The sequence below is a fragment of the Schistocerca americana genome, chromosome 2 (assembly GCF_021461395.2).
Source record: "Schistocerca americana isolate TAMUIC-IGC-003095 chromosome 2, iqSchAmer2.1, whole genome shotgun sequence".
Taxonomy (NCBI): Eukaryota; Metazoa; Arthropoda; class Insecta; order Orthoptera; family Acrididae; genus Schistocerca; species Schistocerca americana.
In genome coordinates, this window is record NC_060120.1 from 113,542,682 (window position 1) to 113,566,673 (window position 23,992).

Sequence of the window (23,992 nt, forward strand, 5' to 3'; positions counted from 1 at the left end):
CTATTATATTAATTTGATTAAAAGTTGCTTGTGAGGAATGGTATCAAAAGCCTTCTGGATATCTAGGAATATGGAATCGATCTGAGATCCCTTGTCAACAGCACTTCATGGGAATAAAGAGCTAGCTGTGTTGCACAAGAACAATATTTTCTGAATCTGTGTTGGTTGTGTATCAATAAGTAATTTTCTTCAAGATGATTCATAATGTTCGACTACAGTATATGCTCCAAAATCCTACTGCAAGTTGGGGTAAGTGATATGGGGCTGTAATTCAATGCGTTTCTCCTATTTCCTTCTATTGGGGATGCAGTGCATCTGGTGTCAGACCAGTTGCTGCATAATGAATTATTTCAGATCTTTTTGCCCCAGGATTAGGTTGTACAAACAATTTTAAGTACACATCACCCCCCTCAAACCCTTCAGCTACCTTTACTTTCTTGAGGTTTGTGGCTAATGGCAGTATCTTTAAGTGACAAGGTTAAGATGGAGGTGGATTGCTTAACATCATTGGGAGTGATTAGACCAATTTCCTTAAGTGAATGGACTACACTCTAAGTGATCATAAAGAGACCATCTGGTCAACTTCTGCTGTGTGGTGATTTTAAGGTCACTATTAATGCACAGGCACAAAGCTGGCTGGGGGTCAATTCTTTCCAGAAACTCACTTGCTCGAAGCCTACCTTCAGATTCTGTTGGATGATGGATTATGTTGGTTAAGGTTACAGCACCTTTCAGCCTCTATCAAATCAGTACCTCTTGTTTGGGATCACTAGTGCATCTGCTATCTTTTTCAACATTTTTTAGAACAGTTTATGATGACTGTCCCTCATTGCATTGACTATCTTGATGATATCATCATGACAGGTACTACCACACAGGATCACCTATGTAAACTCTGTTCTTTGTTTACTGTTTTACAGGGCTGAAATTTAATTTAGCTAAGCCTCACTTTTTCCAGGTTTCCTTTGTTTATTTGGGTCATATAATTTCCTGCCATGGTGTGCAACCCATGAGGCCATTAGCCCTTGTTTAGTCCAGCTGAGCTTCTACATGGCTGTCATCCATCAACACTGCTCAGGCTCTAGCTGCTGCCAGTTTTCACAGCATTATGCCCTGTACGCCACTCTGGGCCAGTGTTTTTATACACTGTCTCACTGGATTCTGGCCATCGTCCACAACAGCACAGTCAGGGTAACTTCATGGTTCTCACTGAAGATCAACTCATGGCACACCAACGGAACCAGCTGCATTCCAGGATGGATTCAATGACCCCTCTTTGGGTTGTGGGTCTGATGCATCATTCATCTTGGCCCTGGTTGCTCCAGTGATTGAGCAGATCTGGTTGTGCCTGCCTGCCCCAGCAGTTGGGGCTTCATTAGCATCAACAGCGGGTTGCTTTCTTTGACCAGTGCTGGTGCTTTCCATTGTGCTGAGCAGGTGCTTCCATCAACAGGGACAGAAGTTGGCTCTCTGTTGCCAGAGCATCTCCTCTCCTATCCACCGTCATCACTGCCCATGCCAGCACTCTTTACCATGGACAGCTCCCACCTCCCCAGTCACTGGTCCTGTCAGCTGGTTGTCCCAGGGTTCACAAGCAGTGGGAGTGTCCTCATCCTCCATGCTTTTGTCCCTGCATGCTGGTCTGTGGGGGTCAGGGTGTCTCTTCAGTCATAGCATGTAAACAGTTATGCCTAGCTTTCCCCTTGCATATGAGGTGTGTAGTAACCCACTGGGTACTGCACATCCCCCACCGAAGACCTATGTCAACCCACTAAGGCCAGCATAGCACACATTGACATTCAAATAGCACATACACAACTACCCAATGCAGACACAGGGGTAGCTTGGTTACTGACTGCTGCCACCAGGTCTGCCGTGCATACAAAGGGCTGCACCACTGACACCTGATATGGATAGCATCGCATAAGGGTATACTTGGACCTGTGGACCCTCAGTTGTTAAATGTGTTAATGGTGTGTAAACTACATTCATTGTATTCTTGTTGATATCATTCCTTGACCCAATAAATTGAATCTCTCTTACAGCCATGTGTTTCCTAGTGTTCGTAGTTACACCACTATTTAGTTTATAATGGAGTTTTGCACTCTGGTACAAAAGCCCAAGGCAATGTAAGGTAGACAACTGATGGACACCATGCCAGAAATGTAAAATCCCCAGATATTCAAGAAACAAAGAACTCCTCAAAGAGTCATTATTTCTACATTTTATCACAATATTTGTACTCAGGGGCATACATTCCACATAATTATAGTATTCATATTAAACAGATCTTTACATTGCCCACATATAGACAGCTGATACTGGTCTTTGTAAAGTACAAAGCTTAGTTCAAAAAGTATCTGCACAATGTTTTTCTAATTTATTGCAACAGTAAAAAATTTACAATGATATCATTTTTCAATACAGTTACCCTCCTTTTCATTTGGTCCATCATTGCACAAGCTTTCTAATACCCTTAACAATTAATCTCTAAATGGGCCAAATGAATGGAAATCTGATGGGGTGAGATAAGAACTATCTGCAGGGTTCTCCAACACCTCAAAATGTATATTCTGAAGAGTCTGATTATTGGGAATGGTATATATGTACACATGTGTTGTTGTGAAAAAATAAATGCCACTTGACAATGTCCCATGATGTTTGATTCAAATTACAGGCTTCAGCTCATAATGAAGGATATTTCTGTAACATTGAGTGTTTACTGTTGACTTCTGTTTGGGTAATGTTTCATAATCATCTGCTGTGTTTCCCCAAGGAACTAAGAGCAGAGAGTAGATTTTTGAATTTGTTTTGAGTTTGATCTAGAGTGTTTCCGTTGCATCCTGTGGCATTTTCTCTCTAGTCTGAAGTGATGAACACATGCTTCATACCCAGAGATGATCATTTCAAGTACATTTCACCTTCATTAGCATGATAGTCCAATAGCTGCTGACAGATTCTCACACAAATGCACTTGTGTATGTTATTAAATTCTTTTGGGACCCATCTGGTACAGACTTTCTAAAAGTTAACCCTGTTATGAATGATATCATATCCAAAACCATGGCTGATGTGCAGTTGGTTTGCCACTCCATCTAACATTACTTGTAGGTTATTCAAAATCAGGTTACACAGTGTTAACATCAGTAGTGAGTGTGGTTGGATGTCCTGCTCCCTCCTCATTCTTAATGTTTATTTGGTCGTTTTTGAATTATTCAATCCACTGGTAAAAACTTTTCTCTCCAGTTACACCTTCAGACAACAATAAAGGAATAACAGAATGGCGTTCTTCATTGGTGAACATGGAGAGTGCCACAGCTGTCTTTACTTCACCAGAGCACAAAGCAAACTGACATGGCTACAGAGAAAGGCTGGCAAGCAGACAAAGTCATACTGCCAAACTAAGACAAGCAAAGCTCTGTGTTCTGGCTCTGTTGGGCCAATGTGTACTGACTGACTACATTTTCATCCTCTGCCAGTGACATCATCGAATGCGATGTGTGGAGGGATATGAGGTCAGCACACAGCTCTCTTGACCGTTGTTGGCCTTCTTGACCTTCTAGCCACTATTTATCATGCAAGTAGCTCTTCAATCAGCCTCATGAGGCTGAGTGCACCCCAGTCTGGTCCTAAAAGCAAGGAAAAATTCCTGGCAGTACTAGGGACTGAACCCAGGTTGTCTGCATAGCAGACACACACTGACCAGTAAGCTGTGGAGGTGAACATACATAAAGTAATCTGTACAAAAGTCCCATAATTATTGGTGTGCATAGAGTGGCAGTTCTCACAATTTCTTGATAGTGTATTTTAGGTAATCAGCCAGCAGTTGCTGCTTCTGCCTGTTCATGATCAACTTGCTCATTGCAATCCCTATAGTCTTCTTCAAGATAGGACTAATGAAATAAGATGTATGTATGTATGACAGTTTTATGAAAAGGATAGATTGCTACTCAGCATGTAGCAGAGATGTTGAGTCACAGATAGGCACAACAAAAAAACTATCAAACAATTAAGCTATCAGTCAAAAAAGCCTCCTTCCGAATTAGACAAAACACACACCCACACCCACACCCACCCACCCACCCACACACACACACACACACACACACACACAAATGCAACTCACACACACATGACCACTGTCTGTGGCTGCCAAGGCCAGACTGCCGATATGCATGTATGTTTGTATGTATGTATGTATGCATGTATGTATGCATACATGTATGAATCAGTGAATGATTCAACTTCATGTAGGCAACTGACTCCTGGTAACTATAAATGTACTCATATAAATATTAAGCAAAAGGTAGCAGGTAATCAGTGGATGATCACTGTATATAATAGGAAAATATTCATTTTTCATAGTACTAGTCCTTTGCTTTTTGTATTATGTTTTATTATAGACTTTCTAAGCTAAGAATCCTATAGACCCCTACTAGAGTAATAACAGCTAATTACTAATACAGTCTGCAGCAGTAGTTTGTGACCAGTGTAGCATAACTGACTTGTTCCACAGCTTTGTGGTATCTCATGCATAAGATTTTCAAACCACAATGTACAAATGAATGATTTTTTTCTTTCTCATGTGCTTGTGTGAATACTAAAAGCAAACATTATTAAGTACACTCTTTAACTTGACACTGTTCAGAGGGAACAGAGGCACCAAGCTATGCCCTACACATTGAGTTGTGTAGAACGAGGAGTGGTGTGGCATAGGTACTATGTTTCATGCTTCTTAGCAAAAATCTAAGAAAAAATAAATGAGGTAAAAAATACTTCAATACACTGGTGTAAAAAGTCACAACATAAAAAATAATTAATGTAGAGTAATGAAATTCCAGGAGTACTTTTATTTAGGTAACATATTTAAGTGCTTAATATTGCAAGATCACAGGTTAATGCAAAATCGAGATAAGCCATTTCATATGTGAAATGTTGTTACATTAATAACCAGTGTAACCACCAGAATGTTAATGGAAGCTTGCAAGTGTCCATATATTGTATTGTGCAGGTGTTGATGTCAGTTTGTGGGATGGAGTCCCAGCCAGTTGCACTTGGTCGGTCAATATAAGGACGGTTAATGTTGGTTGTGGATGATGGTGGAGTTGTTGTCTGATGATGTCCCATACATGCTCAACTGGAGACAGATTTGGTGATCGAACAAGCCAAGGCCACATGTTGACACTCTGCAGAGCATGTTTGGTTGCAACAGCATTATGATGCAAGTATTATCCATTTGGTAAGCACGCTCTGGAATGTTATTCACGAATAGCACAACAGGTCAAATCAACAGATTGATATACACGAGAGAACCGTGAGCATACTCCTGCTGTTACACAAAATCTCAACCCACACCAACTCCAGTGTGCTTAAATGCAGACAGGTTGGTTTCAGGCCCTCACCTGGCCTCCTCCTAACCAACACACAGCCGTCACTGGCATTGTGGCAGAACCGGCTTTCATGAGAAAACACAACAGATTTATATCCTGCCCACCAATGAGCTATCACTTGATACCACTGAAGTCACAAGTGCTGGTGGATTTGGGTCAGTGAAATGCACACTACAGGACATCTGGCTCGGAGCAGTCCTTGAAGTATTTGTAACAGCTCATTGTGTCACTGTGGTGCCAACTGCTGCTCAATTAGCTTCTACAGATGTAGTACAATGCACCAGAGCCATACACTCCACACAATGGTCTTCGCTCTTGGTGGTGCCATGTGGTCTTCCAGAGTCCGGTCTTTCATATGACCACCGCTGCTAGCAGTTAGTTACGGTGGCTAAAGATAACTAACACTCATGACCATTAAAGCATATAATTAAAGCAAACCTGATTTACATCCTTATAGTGATCCTACTAGTACCACAGTTATGTCACTGGTGCAAAATTTGAACAGACATCATTTTTCAGATGTAGAAACATACTTCCCCCATCAGTGTATTTCATTTTGGTTATCAACTATATTACTGCTAAAGCACGGTTTACCTGCTCTGTAGTTAGTAAATGATTTGAGGACCATTTCTGCTGATTGTAGTACATGTTTACAAAGTACTTAGCTTTCCTTGATGCTGTATATTTACTGGGAGTGCCTTCCACAAGGAACTTAATAATAAAATTTTAAAAAAATCTGTATAGGCAAGTGATTAGCATGCAACTGGTCTGGATAAATATGGGCTCTGAGACTTAACAGGCATTAAGCTAGTGTGTCTATGAATACAGCTCTGCTGGAGCATAGTACTGCTCATGTGTATCACCAAACTCTGTTTGGCCCAGCAAGAAAGTGACTCGGGTATGGCTGTTGTAGTTTCTACTCCCATGTGGGAGATCCTGGGACCTTCGTAGTGTTGGCTTGATGAAAGAACACCAGTAGTTGACTGAGCAAACTCAGTCAATGAATGTAGGTTGTTGAGTATGCCCAGTAACTTACGTGTCTACTATATAGTGCACAAATTTTGGCCAGATAAACAATTACATGAACCTTAAAACACCACTGTTTGTACTACATTTTACACAGATACCATTAATTGCAGAACTTTAGTATAGACAGATAGCTTATTGGCATTTAAAGAGGAGTTAGATACCGGTTGGGATGTAGCAGGATTATCAGAAGTGCAACAAAAGAGAGGCAAGACATATGTTTTATTACAAAGCAAGGAGGTTGTTCAGATGTAGACTTTACTGTAAACAATATTAAGATCCTGGACAAAATCACAAAAGTTGTTTTAAAAATAAATCATTGAAGTTCTTACCCCATTTTGCTCCTATTCTGGCCTCTATGAACAGTTACAGAAACTTATGGATGGAAGTAGGTCCCACTAACTGGTGAAAATGAATGATTTTTCATGCCTAAAGTAACACAAAGAAAAGATTACTCAGCTATAAACTTTGTGTGTGATAGTAGAGATAACATAGGTAATAGAATGGAAGAACAAAATTTTATCATTAATATATTCTTCCAGAAGAAAACAGATAAGAAATAGACTTGCTGAAAATCAACTGCAACTAAAAATAAAATTTAATTGAAGGGATTTTTTTTAATTGTCATGTGACATGTTGTATGCAGTCAAGAGATTAAGATATTGGTGACCCATCAATGGTGATTTGCTTCTGTTAATATATACTATGCCAGTTTTCATTTATACACAATTAGATAGAAAATTTAAGATACACCTGGTTTAGGTAAAAACATCAGGTTATACACTTTGACTTGTGATAATAAATGTGTCAAGAATGCACCACTCATAACAGTTTTACATAACATCTTCATTACACTGCAGGTTCAGCGTATTAATTGATTTATTCTTCAGATTTGTTCACAATTTTATTACAAATTTTTTATTGTAGTATAAAAGGTAGTATTCTCAGACAGTTTGAGGCTGTGATACAGTAACTTATAATCTGTCTTGTGTCTTGTATAGTTTCCCTGTTCAAAGGAATTTTCTAAAAAAAAAAAAAATAGGTATAATTTTTGTATCATAAACAAGACTATTTTTTTTTATAATGACATCCAAAATTCCATATGATAAATCTCTGTGAAACTTTTATTTACAATCCATAGTTGATTAGATCTTTTTCTTCATTCTTTATTTATGTTGTGTATTTTGAAGCTTAATTAGCCTTAAAATATATAATTTAAGTATTACCAAAGTTTAAAATGAATTTGTTATCTGTAATTATAGTATCATACGCTCTAATATTTTGTTTGAGTCTACTGATTACTTCTTCATTAGCAAGAAATGTTGTGGAATCATCTGAATAAATTATGGTTTCAGTATTTACCTGACAAGGCTTAAAAATAAGAAAAGTAATGGACCCAGTATTGAGCCTTGAGGAACACCTTAAATATTAAATAGGTACCATCATTAGTTTACTTAATGACTATCCTCTACTTACCACATTTTATGTGAAAAAGGACAGTTAGCTTAGAGATTTTCCCTGGAAACCATAGGCAGCCAATTTTTAAAGGAGAAATACATGATTCATCATATCAAAAGCGTCTGTGTGGCCACAATAATACCTATTACATGGATCTTATCATCAACACACTTGTTTACTTTTGTATTATAACCTTTCCTGAGTCCATATTGGTTATCCAAAAATGATTTGTTGTTTTGTATTATAGCATTCTAATTGTAGAAAATATTGACAATACAGTAATTCATATCACCATGTCTGCCCTTTTAAGAATTGTCCATACTTCTGCATATTTCAACTTAATGGGAACAGTCCTTTTTCCAAATTAATCATCATGATAGAGACCTTGCAACCTGTGCTTTGCATCTTACCCTTATTTCTTTTGTAGGTATTTCATCCCATTGTACTGAGTTTAGATTTGTCGGGAGTTTATTATATTAACTACATTGTGATGTATCATAAATTAAAATCTGAATTCAGCAGGACATATTATGTGAAGTCAATATAACTGTATGAAGTGGAAAGTTCAGTATCCCACTATTATCAAAGAAGTGTCTGTTGAATACTTGACAGCTCTGTACGAAATTTTTAATAATTTTACCATCTACCACGAAGTTAGATTTTTGTTGATATCTTTTGTCAGTTCTTACTTCAGCATTAATGTCACCTCAAAAGCCATAGATTAAGGAAATCAAGTGAATACAAAAATTCAGTCACATTGGGTATCAAATGAAAATTTGTGACTGGATTCAGAGTTTCTTGTAGGTAGGATGCAACATGCTACCTTGGATGAAGATAAATTGGCAGAAGTGGGAATAACTTCACTTGTTTCCAAGGGAAGTATATTGGAACCCTTGCTGGTCACATGTATATGAATGATGTGGCTGACAATATTAATATTAATATTAATATTAATATTAATATTTAATTCCAAAGAATGAAAGTTGCCACTCACCATATTGCGGAGATGCTGAGTCGTGATAGGCACAATAAAAAGATTCACACAGTTAAAGCTTTCAGCCATTAAGGCCTTTGTCAGCAGAAACACATACACAGATGTGCACACACACACACACACACACACACACACACACACACACACACACACACACTTGCACACACATCTGCAGTCTCAGAGAGCTGAGACCACACTGCGAACAGCAGCGCCAATGCATGATGGGAGTGGCGACTGGGTGGGGGTAAGGAGGTGGCTGGGGCAGGGAGGGGGAGCGATAGTATGGTGGGAGTGGCGGACAGTTTAGACAGAGGGCAGGAGAGAAGGTGCGGAGGGGGGAGGGACTAAGTACCAGAAAAGAGATAAAATAAAAGACTGGGTGGGGCGGTGAAATGACAGCTGTGTAGTGTGGGAATGGGAACAGGTAGGGGGATGGATGGGTGAGGACAGTGACTAATGAAGGTTGAGGCCAGGAGGTTTATGGGAACGTAGGATGCATTGCAGGGAAAGTTCGCACCTGTGCAATTCAGAAAAGCTGGTTTTGGTGGGAAGGATCCGTATGGCACAGGCTGTGAAGCAGTCATTAAGATGAGGGATATCATGTTTGGCACTGTGTTCAGCAACAGGGTGGTCCACTTGTTTCTTGGCCACAGTTTGTCGGTGGCCGTTCATGCGGACAGACAGCTTGTTGGTTGTCATGCCTACATAGAATGCAGCACAGAGGTTGCAGCTTAGCTTGTAAATCACATGACTGGTTTCACAGGTAGCCCTGCCTTTGATGGGATAGGTGATGTTAGTGACTGGACTGGAATAGGTGGTGGTAGGAGGATGTATGGCACAGGTCTTGCATCTAGGTCTATTACAGGGGTATGAGCTATGAGGTAAGGGATTGGGAGCAGGGTTTGTGTAAGGATGGACGAGTATATTGTGTAGGTTCGGTGGGCGGTAGAATACCACGGTAGGAGGGGTGGGAAGGATAGTGGGTAGGACATTTCTCATTTCAGGGCATGACGAGAGGTAATCAAAACCCTGGCAGAGGATGTAATTCAGTTGCTCCAGTCCCAGATGGTACTGAGTTACGAGGGGAATGCTCCTCTGTGGCCAGACTAGGGGACTTTGGAGGTGGTGGGAGACTGGAAAGATAAGACATGGGAGATTTGTTTTTGTACAAGGATGGGAGGATAATTACGGTCAGTGAAGGCTTCAGTGAGACCCTTGGTATATTTTGAGAAGGACTGCTCGTCACTGCAGATGCAATGACCACAGGTGGCTAGGCTGTATAGAAAGGACTTCTAGGTACGGAATGGGTGGCAGCTGTCGAAGTGGAGGTATTGCTGGTGGTTAGTAAGTTTGATATGGATGGAGGTACTGATGTAGCCATCTCTGAGGTGAAGGTCAACATCTAAGAAGGTGACTTGTTGGGTTGAGTAGGACCAGGTGAAGCAAATGGGGGAGAAGTTGTTGAGGTTCTAGAGGAATGTGAATAAGGTGTCCTCACCTTCAATCCAGATAGCAAAGATGTTATCAGTGAATCTGAACCAGGTGAGGGGTTTAGGATTCTGGGTTTTTAGGAAGGATTCCTCTAGATGGCCCATGAATAGGTTAGCATAGGATGGTGCCATGCGGGTGCCCATATACATACTGTGGATTTGTTTGTAGGTAATGCCTTCAAAGGCGAAGTAATTGTGGGTGAGGATATAGTTAATCATGGAGACTAGGAAGGAGGTTGTTGGTTTGGAATCCATAGGGTGTCTGGAAAGGTAGTGTTCGACAGCAGTGAGGCCATGGGCATTAGGAATGTTAGTGTACAGGGAGGTGGCATCAATAGTGACAAGCAGGGCACCGAGTGGTAAAGGGACAGGAACTGTGGGGAGTCAGTTGAGGAAATGGTTGGTATCTTTTATATAGGAGGATAGGTTCCGGGTAATAGGTTGAAGGTGTTGGTCTACGAGAGCAGAGATTCTCTCAGTGGGGGCACAGTAACTGGCCACAATGGGGCGTCCTGGGTGGTTGGGTTTATGGACTTTAGGACGCATGTAGAAGGTAGGAGTGTGGGGAGTGGTAGGGGTAAATAGAGAGATGGACTCTGGGATGGGCCTAAGGTGGTTGTAGAAGTGGTGGACAGTGGTACTCCAAGGCGGGAGTAGGAAGTGAGTAGGATGGAGAACTTTTTGAGGTGGCGTTGTACATGTAGCTCATGTTCCTGCAGGGCAGTTGCGTTTATGTGTGTGTGTGTGTGTGTGTGTGTGTGTGTGTGTGTGTGTGTGTGTGTGTGTGTGTGTGTGTGTCTACTGCTGACAAAGGCCTTAATGACTGAAAGCTTTAATTGTGTGAATGTTTTTATTGTGCCTATCGCGACTCAGCATCTCCGCTATATGGTGAGTGCGAACTTGCCTTCTCTGGTCTTGTTACATTTGAAATATGCTATCCCGACTGAGACACAAAGTTGAAATATGCTCACTATTTTTTATTTACTTAAATTTGGCATATTTTGTGACAGTACCTTTTCCATTAAATGTTTACAAGGCGATATTTGTCTTGGCTTCAGTTGTCTAATGGAAGTATGATTCCACAATGCATCTTTGTCAGCTCCAGAAATGACCTGGTTCAATGTGTTTGGCTCATTTTTGGTGCTTCAAATACCATTTCTTCGAATGTAGTTTCTTCTTATAGTTTGTATAAAAAAAGTAGTAACATAATTCAAAATCATTTATGACGGCAACCTGCACATTCTTCTACCGTCAACAAACACCAAGAGTTAACTGCTGACTGACTACAGTCAAAGAAGACTCCAGTGTCAAAGACATTTTACACAACACACAAGCTTCCACTTGTAATCAGTCTCTTTGATATTCTTCGTCACATTTACTAATAGTAATCAATATGCTGTCACTCTAAAAAATATAAGTAAATTAGCATATAATGAGGCAAATTACAATAAAAAAATATTCTGACAAAAATAAAAATATAAGAAAACATTTACAATTTGGTATCGACAAATCCGGTAAAAAATAACACATCTCCCAGATCCATTACACATTCCATCCTGGATTTTCCATTGTTTGATTTAATAGTTAATTCTGTGTTTTTTTTCACTGTTATTCAATCAGATGTTGATATGATTTCAAACGGTTTAAAGATTGGCAGCCTACGTCATTATCTTCTTCTTTTTTTTTTTTTTTTTACTCCTCAATATTTTTAAAACAGTAACAATGTTATCAGATATTGCTCTATGGCTAAGTGATATTGTGGTACACCATAAATCTGACCTCTAGTTCATAAATGGTCTGAAAGCGAGGTGGAACAAGTGTCTTCAAAGTTACATGATGATTTTCTCTTTTGAGAATCAAAAGTAAAGAAAGAAATTCTTTCCCAGAAACAAAACCTTTAAAACTGGGCCCATTTGATCACTTCTAATATTAATGAATTGTTTCTCTTTGTACAACAACATAGTACTGACTAACAGCCCTTCCCATACTGTTGTATACTGTGCACTGAAACAGGTGTGACTGATTGTATCAAAAGACAAATTTGGTAAGGACAGAAGCTGAAGCAATGAATTAAAATCTGTGCCCAAGTCCCTTGATTCTTAGGAAGATGTGCTGACCACTACACCAATGGAGTGTTGGGGCTCCAATATCTGCATACACTATCCTAGTACAATTCCCTCCCTAACACATACTTTAGTTCACACTTTCATCCCATTGCTACAGTGCTATGGTGTTGTAGTGGTAACATGTCTGTCTAGTAAGCAACAGACCCAGGTTCAAGTCCCAGCTGTGGCACAAATTTTATTTCATTGCTTCGACTTTTATCATTATCAAAGATAAAGCTGAGACTCATATGGCTCCAGGAAAATGTTTCCATTAGCTCAAAAAGAAAATTGTCTCAAGAAAACTACCAAATTATGAGACCAAAGTGTTGGATTATTTACCTTCTGTAGATATGAGAGTACTGCCATAAAACACACATAAAAATATATACCCAAAGTATAGTGGTGTGCACCTAAGAAGGCAGGTGGGGGGACAATGCGCAGTAGCAAGGAGCAGTTTACCAAGTGAAGAGCCAGCCAATAGCATCACTCTGTTGTATAAATCTCTAGCATGTGCTATGGGTGTGCATACAATATTTAGTGTTGATTTTCATGTTAGTTTAGGCATGACTAGGTTACTTAGCCATTATAGTGTTTATTATGTATGGCATAAAGCAAACACAAAAAGTATTACATTAAGGAGTGGCAGAGAGAGTTCAGAGGATATAATTTACTCTACTATGGAGAGTCAGAAACAGAAACAGTGGCCAGTGTAGCGCTCATTCCACCATTGCCATTTAACAGGGTAGGCAATGGCTGGAGTGTGAGGCATGGCCAAGGATGGAGGGCACAGTGGCAACACCACAAAGTATTCTCCGTCTCTTGCTGCATAGAACTCATCATGCAGCTGCCTTCTAATGTGCGCACCAATATAGCTGTCAGTACTAATACTTCTTTGCTTATGGAGGAGAGAGGGATAGATTGGGGAAGATTAAAAAGGAAAGGCAGGTCACTCAAATGCCAAGATGATAGTTTGCTCTCCAATACATCCTCTCACCTTTCCCCCCTCCCTTCTCTTTATTCATATGGCTGAATTTATCTACTTACTCTATTACTTATATGCTTTTGTTTACAGTTTAACCCCCTCCTCCTCCCCCCTCTCTCTTCTACACGCACACACACACACACACACACACACACACCTTTCCTTTTTGCCCTATTTCTAAATTGCATTATTCTTTTCAGTTTTAATTTTTCTTCCTTTTTAATCCACCTTTACACTTCACTATCATTTTTTAAATTATGATAACCTGTGATCACTAGTTTTCACTCAAAGTCTCACTGACAGAAGTTCATCAAATTGCTGCAAACTGATTTTATGAAGAATTTGAAATTAATGTGCTCAACACTGCCTTTGGTATCCAAAATTAAAGCAACAAACTGCTGTTTCCCCATTCTGTGTCTAATTCCTGGTCAACAGATGTCGGTACGGTCATGTTCTGCTTGGAAGATGGCATTCCAGTCAATGGACAACTGTGTCAATGATGACGTCAGGCCACCTATCAAACAGGGTAGTGTTTGCCTGGTAGTTCCATATCTGCAATCACTGTGTATACAGTCACAGATGGTGAGTTTGGCACAGAGAAGATGCCTACCAGACTCTCTGTGGTGGAAAGCCATAGGAAGAATGGAAACAGGACAGTCATAAACTGATGTGGCCTGATGGCTTAATGTGAATCATTCTGTTGTTTTTCAGATGTGGTGAAATTTTATAGAGTAAAGCTGTTTCTCAAAGACCAAGGCAGAGATGACCATGTGTAACATCAGAAACAGAGGACCATCCTTTGGCTGTAAGACCACAATGGTACCGCCTTAGTACTGCAAAGCAGCTGGCATCTGACCACAGCATCCACTGGATGTGTTGTATTGAGGCAAATGGTGTAAACAAGGCTTCAGCAGAGTGGCTTTTATTGTCAGAGCCCTGCTATAAGTATGTCTCTGATACTTCTTCACAGAAGGGAACATCTAGAATGGAGTTGCCAGTATGCCACCTGGAGGGTCTAACAGGGGGCCAATGTTCTTTTCACAGATGAGTCTTGATTTTGTCTGGAGAGTAATTCTCAATGGATTCACATAGGAAGGAACACAATTTCAGGATCCATACATTGTGGAAAGAGACCAAACTAAGGAGGATCCCTAATGGCGTGTTGCAGGGATTATGTTGACACCTGGAATGCCTCTTCAGGAAACTGTATAGGTCAATCGGCAAGGTTTAACTGCTGTCAGGTTTTGTGACAAGATCTTCGGACCTCATGTGCAGTTGTCACAATGTGCTGCGGACCCAGACTTCTTACTGATGGCCGATAATACTCGACCTCATAGAGCATGGCTGGCTGATGATTTCTCGAAAATGGAAGATGCTGCATGCATGGCATGGCCTGCTCACTGTCCCAGTTACTCATAGAGCATGTCTGGGATACACTAGGGATATGGGTTCCATCGCATCATTCACCAACCATTCTCTAAGACTTATAAGCAGGTCTGCAGGAATAATGGGCATTATTGCCCCAACATGAGACTGATGACATCATTCACAGTGTGTCCCATCATTGTCAAGCCTATATTGCTGCCAGAAGTGGTCACAACCCATATTGAGCACATTAACCAGTTGTCAGAATTTTTATACAAATTTGTTAAGTTAGAGAAAAATGAAGAACATTTTTTCCAACCATCATGCATGCTGCAGTTGCTTGCATAATGTAATCTTTACATTGTTTCTGCTTTATTATCACACGTTCATACTGTTTTGTGGCAAAATGAATGCAACCTTGCAAAATTTACAATTGTTGCTTTAATTTTGGACACCAGTGTACATTGTGATGAAGCAAGCTGGGATATTTTTAATTCCCTTCTTGTTTTGCCATCTGCCTCTTAAATTCAGTTAGTTAATTTTAACTATTTACCATTAGCTTATGTGAATATAATCTGCATTTTCATAACAGAGAAAGATTGGCCCTCAGTTTTAAAGAATACAACACCAGATCTAATTTTGTGTTTAATTTTATGCATGTAATTGATTTTCTGATTTATTTTGACTATTCCTAGTTAGTATCTTTTGTTATAGGGCAAAATCAGTGATTGTTTTGTAACTTAAATTCTATTTTTGACGTATAAACAAATATAAATTCTGTAATAATTGGAAACATTTGGAAGACGAAATGCTATAATCTTAAAGTATTCATCTGGCTATATTCAAAAACATGTTAGCAGAGCCAGCACTTCATTAATTCCAAAGTAATTAACAGTTTTGTCAAAAGCATTGTTTTCATAACTATATTTGTTAATTTCACAACTTAAACAAATAATTTGACATAACCCTTTTAGAAAAGGAAACTGCTAAAAAGAACCAATTTTTCAATGTAGTCAGTTAATTTAATGAGTTAAGTTTTAATTGTAATTTCTATAAATTTATCTTCAAGCAATGTGTAGTTTCAGAACCAATTGTTGTTATGATATATAAGGGCCCAATTTCTGGTCACAAGACAGTCAGTCCATGGCCGAGTTTCAGACAAATAACCTGTGCTGGTTAGAACAACAACAGTGCTACAAATTAACTGTGGAATAAATGTTAAACAATTAGGCCTTGTGTAAAAATAGTGACAGTGTCTGCTCCATATGTACCTGATCATTCTTCAAGAACTGTGAACTTTGTGGTTAGGTTTTACTGCTCATAGATGTTCAATAGTAAACTATTGTAGCAGTATATGGAGTTTCGCCTGTAAACTAATAATGAGGCTTATTGAACGTTAAACAATAGTGCACTGACCATGTAACTGTGTAATGTGGGGGATTGTGCAAAGTGAAAATTGAAGCACTATGAAACACAACTGTGCAGCTGTCCGCTACATAATTTGCAGTAGTCAGTGTCCAAATCCACAACCCCTTTTTACAGCCAGTGTAGCAACACAGTACGTCAACAATGAGGACAATCAACAAACATTAAATGAAAAAATAAAAATCAAGAGGAACCACCACAACATTATGACACAAATGTAACTCATGCGCACATGACCACTGTCTCTCCTTCAGTTTTGACTACCCTTATCCTCACAACAGATGGGTGCTTCTGACAGTAATGTCTGAGTGACCTGGGCCCACTTTTTACCAATTTTGTTGTTGTGATTTAAATGAAATACTCAAGGGTGAAGTGACCTTAAATCACTTAAAAGGAATTTTTTGTGATTACTAGTGCATATTTTGTTGATGTGTCCCTTATCTGATGTGGACAAATATGAGTAAGTGATTCATTTCTAGTGACCTTACTGCTGTTAAAGGGCAAATTTTAAAAATTATGAAAAAAATTATTTATAATAAAACAAATATTATTTAGAAATATAATACCCTGTTTTAGAAAACTGAATTACATGTACTTTGTTCAGAAATACTGATTCCAATTCAGATTTGTTTTCTCACTAGAAAGATGTTTTTTGGAAAAAGAAATAGATAAAGTATATAGCTTTAGCAAAGTAAAAACTTCTTTGTTGCAGATCTTAGCAGAGAGTGATGGAAATTTGTTTTTTTCTCCAACAAGTGTGCAAGTAATTCTTGCACTTGCACATCTTGGAGCAAAGGGAAGCACTGCTCAGGAAATTGCAGAAGGTCTGCATCTTCCATCTGATAAGGCCATTATTGAGGAAGGGTTCAGTGCATTAATGCGTCAATTAAAGGTTTGTGTATACAAAACATATTTAGATATTTCATCTGTGATACTCCTAATAGTTCAGAAATACTTTTAAATTCTTAAAAATAGCTGAAATGGATTAAGCTCATTACATTTATGTGATACAATGAAATAGATAAAATCATGTATTCAAACGCAAAAGAAGCAAGAGCATCTGGATGTGAGCTAGAGCAACACCAACTATATAAAATTAATAAAGCTAGTCTTCATAAGTGGAAGGCATCTGACGCAATGAAGTACAAAACACACAGTGTAAAAATCTGTCACAGTTAAAAAATTGAAGCTAATGTCATTCAGAATAATGGATGAAGTACACATCATAAATATTCTAAAGGATCCTACTCACAGAATCTCTAATGATTTTACTGGAGATTTGTTGTCTTTGTTTTATTTTGCTTCTTACCCTGTCCCACTTTGTTATATTTGGCAGGTATCTTGTTGTTATTCATTTGCCTAAATATCTCTTATAATATATACCAAGTTTGGTACAGGATCTCTAATGATTTTACTGGAGATTTGTCATCTTTGTTTTATTTTGCTTCTTACCCTGTCCCACTTTGTTATATTTGGCAACCAACTTATTGTTATTTATTTGCCTAAATATCTCTTATAATATATACCAAGTTTGGTAATAGTTGCATCAAAACTGTATAAATTCAATATTAATTGACTCATTACATCTTATGAAACAGTTATCTGTCTCTCATGTGCCCTTTTCAGAGACAATTCTTCTGTTAGTAACTTTATATCTATGACTCCTTATTCAAAACAAGTCATTTTATGAGTTTAACCCATTAACATTGTTGTGGACTGGCAAGACAGCCAATCCACTGTGACGGGTAGCCGAAAGGCACGCGTTTAAGCTCACGCAGGCTGGCGTGAGGTCTGGAACAGTTAAAGGAGGTGAGACTAGTAAAAAAAGGTACGTGGCTTCTGGAATACTTAACTTTAATCCATAATTGGTGAACATCGGTCTGACGGTACATGCATCACAAGATAAATAGCAAATGATAATGGCGCCTTGCTAGGTCGTAGCAAATGACGTAGCTGAAGGCTATGCTAACTATCGTCTCGGCAATTGAGAGCGTAATTTGTCAGTGAACCATCGCTAGCAAAGTCCGCTGTACAACTGGGACAAGTGCTAGGACGTCTCTCTAGACCTGCCGTGTGGCGGCGCTCGGTCTGCAATCACTGATAGTGGCGACATGCGGGTCCGACGTATACTACCAGACCGCGGCCGATTTAAAGGCTACCACCTAGCAAGTGTGGTGTCTGGCGGTGACACCACAAACATAAAACCCTGAGTTCTCATTTTTATTATTTTTACAGAAACTTAATGTTCCAAGTATACTCATCCAACTTAAAAACAGTCCTTTGAAAAAATTAAACCCTGCTTATATCTGTTTCAGCACTGATAGTTAAGTGTTCCGCCACTAGAGAGCATCTGGTGCTACATCTTTAGCCTGGCAGTTATGTTTTGCCTGAGGTGGTTGCCACTAGATATCACCTATACTGAATGTAGCTTAGGATACTCAACAAGCCTCTCTCCTGTATTGTTGCTCAGACAACGCTTTCCAAAAAGAATGGGTATAATGATCCTGAGTCTAAGATTGAATTTAGTAGCTAAGAAAGTCAAGAAGAACGTGATGTTACTTCATGAGAGACTGAAAGTGATGACAGTTCATCAGCTGAGTGACAAGCACTCGCCAGTAGTACGAAATGATACATCCACTGGGTTCGAACCATCTCCTTCAAGTTTTGTGTTCATAGAAACCATAGTGAAATCCATGGCTAGACTTCATAGCAACATAGAAACTAAAAAATGACTTCAAGTTTCAGGATTTTTTGGTCATAGTCCAATGCACAAATATAACCATGATTTTATTATTGGTGATCTTAAAAATTTTGTAACCCTTATTTTGAGCTTTAAAAGCTGTCTTTATATATGCATGTGTGATGTCTTGCATTATAGAATGTTTTTCATTAATAAAAAATATTATTTTTGGAATGTAAATTGAAAAAAAATCATTGTGTTAAGGGGTTAAATTATTGTTCAAGCTGTGAACAGGTATATATAAAGAGAAAAGAACCTACTTCACTTCACTTCAGTCTTCAGAGGGGCCTTAAAAAAGACCACACTCATTCTCTCTCTCTCTCTCTCTCTCTCTCTCTCTCTCTCTCTCTCTCTCTCTCTCTCACACACACACACACACACACACACACACACACACATACTGCTGGTAGAGCAAAAGAGATAAGGAGAGGCTACAGTGGGTGATCTAGTAAGAAGTAGAAAAGTAACAAGGAGTATAAGGCTGGTGTAGAGGTAGGGGATTGAAGAAATTTAAACATACACTTTTCAACATCTGCATGTGAAACTGTAATTATGTGTCTCATATTAAATCATACTAGTAACCTACCTTGTCTTCATACTAGTAGGACTAAGTATATATTGTCAGATAACTCATTTGGTATAATGTTAATAAACTGTATATACAAACCTTCCTCATGAATCATTGTGTCTGTTAGTGTAAATGGCATTAAAATCCCTACAGTAATTCCTGAGATTAGCCTTCAAATGCAAGCAGAACAATGCGGTGGGTATCTTTATTTATATTATGTAAGTAAAGCAATCATCAAGGAGAAGAATGTTTTGAACACCACAGTGATTTACTAGGAATAGTCCTGTTGGAGGTGGTATGCCACTGCCTTCCTCCTACCTTGGAACTTACTTGCCCAACCAATTATTGGGGACCTTCAGTTATATGTGGGTTGAGAACCACAGTGCAACTCAGCAATTTTTACAGCAACAAACATATCCAGAGGTGAAAGGAGTGATAAATGAAAGATAAAACTCCTAGTACTGACCAGGGCTTGAACTCAGGACCTTTGGATTTGAAATCTTTCTCTTTACCACTGAGACAGCAAGTGAGATTATTTTATCAGACTCCCATGCTACGAAAACAGTATGGGTGCAGATAACACAGATTATCCATGTCCTAATCTCAGATGCATCCATCCATAAGTAACGATGTGACTGATGAGATATGCTTTAACATTTTTCTTGCTAAATATGTTTGCAGTCGTCCAGAAATTGTTGTGAATCTACTTCCTGTTTCAAGTTTACTTCTTACTTACAGCATGTTGCTTTCTTCATTCCATGCTCATGAATGGAACTACACAATACATAACGACTAGTACACATAATGACCAGTACATATGGTTTGAGATATAATGTGCAATTAAACATTTCAGTAATTGAAAATGTTCTGTTAACATTTTTCTCATTTTATTTTCATAATAGTTTCATAACAAAATTATGATGTTCACAGGGATCTGATGACACAGTTCTTGAGATAGCTAACAAGATCTATGCACAAGCTAGTTTCCCTATTAAAGAAGAGTTCCAAGCATCTGCAGAAAAGTTTCTAGCTGAAGCCGAGGAAGCTGATTTTGTTAAAGAGGCAGAAAAGTCAAGAACATTAATTAATGAATGGGTAGAGATGAAGACAAACAAGAAGATACAAAATTTGATTCCCCAAGGTAAATAATTGTTTTTCAAGATTTAGGCAAGATTCTTTTCAGTGATGTAAGAGTAATATATGTATTGGATGATCAGTATGTCTGTACTACACTTGTCTTGATGTTTCCTCACTAATATAAAGTCTACCACAATATGATGAAAAGGGGTGGAATGGGGAGGTGGTACTTGGACCTAAAGAAACAGAGCTGACATCACTTTCATTCTAGAACTTTGTTCCCAAGTGTGATTCAAAAAACTTACCACTTCAGTCCATTCTCAGTATCAGTATAAGTACTTTGTTGGTCCAAGGATCATTTTACAGTGATGTGAAACTTCTCAGATTTATACAAAAAAAAAAAGTTCTTCCAGTTAGAATTCGAGCAAAGTAGAGTCCAGCAGACTTGTAAGAACAACTTTAAGGCCAGATTGGAAGAAAAGTCAAGTAGAAAGAAAAGAATCCTGCAGCTGGGTAGCAGTTGTGGAAGAGGTGTAGGCCAAATGCTATAGAAAAAGTTAAATGTAGAATACTAGGTCACAAGCATTATGAAACCTAGTGCCAAGCTTAGCCATAAGGTACTTATAACAGGAGGAGAAGAAAACAGTCTGGCTAGCAACTTGTGGCTATTTGCCATGTAAAGAAAGAGCTGAATGGATTGCTTTTGACTGAGGCAGTCTCATATCTATATTGCGCATCTTGCTGCTATTGGGAGGCACAAATCATGGCCTGCACCTCAATATCAGGGGGAAGGACAGATTAGCTGAGCCTCATGCAGAAAGTGGAAGGGGGAGGGGGGGGGGGGGGCACAGCACAGGAGACAAAATCCCTGTGATTACCAAAATCATAGAGAAACATTTCTTAGGTTAGAGTCAGGCTACAGACCAACATTACTGAAAGACGTTAGAAGAGAAAAGAACTATAATATATGTAACAGTTTCCAGAAAAATAGAATTTATTTATTTCATCAGGACATTATAAGTTTGAAAAACAAGACAGATGTGCTTCTTGTGGGCATAGGTGTGGAAAATTCTGAAGGATAGATTTTCTGTGCCTCTCTGAACATCATGTAATCACAGGGATGGAGAAGTTGAGTATCGGGGATTATAGATTAGAATCATTTTTGTGTGGATTTAATACGGAAAAAGGAGTTGCAACATACGTAAAAGTTTGTCATAAAATCAAAAATATTGAAACATACAGTGTCTATGTCAATCAGAACCTAGAAGAATATGCTTATTACTGTGCAGAATACTTCTCTGGTAATTGTAGTAGTCTACAGATCATCTCTAGGAAACTTCCTGCTCTTTATGAGAAATACAGATGCATTATGGGTAACCTGTCAGACAAGAAGAAACTGTTAGTACTTTTTAGGGACTTCAGTGTAGATTTATTAAAAGATAGAGACAGAAAAAATGAACTGGAATCATTAAGTTGTTTCAATATAATTTCCGTAGGCAATTTTCCAACTCATGTGCAACAAGAAAGTAAGATATTGATTGATGGAAATGAAAATGCCATGTGGCTAGGGTCTCCCATCGGGTAGACCATTCGCCTGGTGCAAGTCTTTAGAGTGGACACCAGTCGGTGACTTGCGTGTCGATGGGGATGAAATGATGATGATAAGGACAGCACAACACCCAGTCCCTGAGCAGAGAAAATCTCTGGTCAAGCCGGGAATCAAACCTGGGCTGTTAAGTATGACATTACATCATGCTGACCACTCAGCTACCAGGGGCGGACATATTGATTGATAATATTTTTATATACAGTGCTCAGATGGAAAAAATTAATGTTTACCTAATTGGTAATAGACTGCACATGAAGCACAGAAACTGGAAATATACAACAGCCCAGAAGGAGGTTCACACAAAGCAGTAGGCTTATTGATGAGAATAGGGTTCAGTGTTTTAAGAGTAGTTTAAAAGACGTGGTGTGGGATGTGGTATATATAGAAAGAGACACTAATGTCAAATTCAATTTATTTATTTATTCATCTATCCATAAACAAATTTCTTTGTATGATATATATTAAAGGTACATAATGTAATGGAAGAAACAGATTATTCTTAAGACATATGTAACACAAATATACATTTACACAATTTATTGCAAGGCAAGAAGATCCTGTTTCAAACAACAGAAATGAATCGTAAGACTCCTCCAATAATATACCTTGGTTTTGTATTGCATGGAGCCACTTATAAACTACAATGTATTATGTTGCTTACAAGTGTACTCCATCCTCCTTGTCTACTTTTTAATTGGTCAATATGCTTATTTATTTGCAGCAATTTTGTGTTGTTGTGGTCTTCAGTCCTGAGACTTGTTTGATGCAGCTCTCCATGCTACTCTATCCTGTGCAAACTTCTTAATCTCCCAGTACCTACTGCAACCTACATCCTTCTGAGTTTTCTTAGTGTATTCATCTCTTGGTCTCCCTCTATGATTTTTACCATCCACACTGCCCTCCAATACTACATTTGTGATCCCTTGATGCCTCAGAACATGTTCTACCAACCGATCCCTTCTTCTTGTCAAGTTGTGCCACAAACTTCTCTCCTCCCCAATCCTATTCAGTACCTCTTCATTAGTTATATGATCTACCCATCTAATCTTCAGCATTATTCTGTAGCACCACATTTCGAAAGCTTCTATTTGCTTCTTGTCCAAACTAGTTATCGTCCATGTTTCAGTTCCATACATGGCTACACTCCATACAAATACTTTCAGAAACGACTTCCTGACACTTAAATCTATACTCGATGTTAACAAATTTCCCTTCTTCAGAAATGCGTTCCTTGCCATTGCCAGTCTACATTTTATATCCTCTCTACTTCGACCATCATCAATTATTTTGCTCCCCAAATAGCAAAACTCCTTTACTACTTTAAGTGTCTCATTTCCTAATCTAATTCCCTCTGCATCACCTGACTTAATTCGACTACATTCCATTATCCTCGTTTTGCTTTTGTTGATGTTCATCTTATATCCTCCTTTCAAGACACCATCCATTCCATTCAACTGCTCTTCCAAGTCCTTTGCTGTCTCTGACAGAATAACAATGTCATCGGTAAACCTCAAAGTTTTTATTTCTTCTCCTTGGATTTAAATACCTATTCTGAATTTTTGTTTTGTTTCTTTCACTGCTCACTCAATATACAGATTGAATAACATCGGGGAGAGGCTACAACCCTGTCTCATTCCCTTTCCAACCACTGCTTCCCTTTCGTGCCCCTCGACTCTTATAACTGCCATCTGCTTTCTGTACAAATTGTAAATAGCCCTTCGCTCCCTGTATTTTACCCCTGCCACCCTCAGAATTTGAAAGAG

General features: G+C 38.8%; 1 protein-coding gene across 7 annotated transcripts in view; it reads left to right on the forward strand.

The window, feature by feature from the left end:
• LOC124596608 (leukocyte elastase inhibitor-like) overlaps positions 1-23,992 on the forward strand; it is a 170,053-nt gene that overhangs the window by 45,643 nt on the left and 100,418 nt on the right. For all 7 annotated transcript variants that reach the window (XM_047135827.1, XM_047135828.1, XM_047135832.1 and 4 more), the window contains exons 3-4: positions 16,948-17,127; positions 20,474-20,684. In XM_047135827.1, the coding sequence (XP_046991783.1) occupies positions 16,948-17,127; positions 20,474-20,684 (391 nt within the window). The remainder of the gene's footprint in view (positions 1-16,947; positions 17,128-20,473; positions 20,685-23,992) is intronic.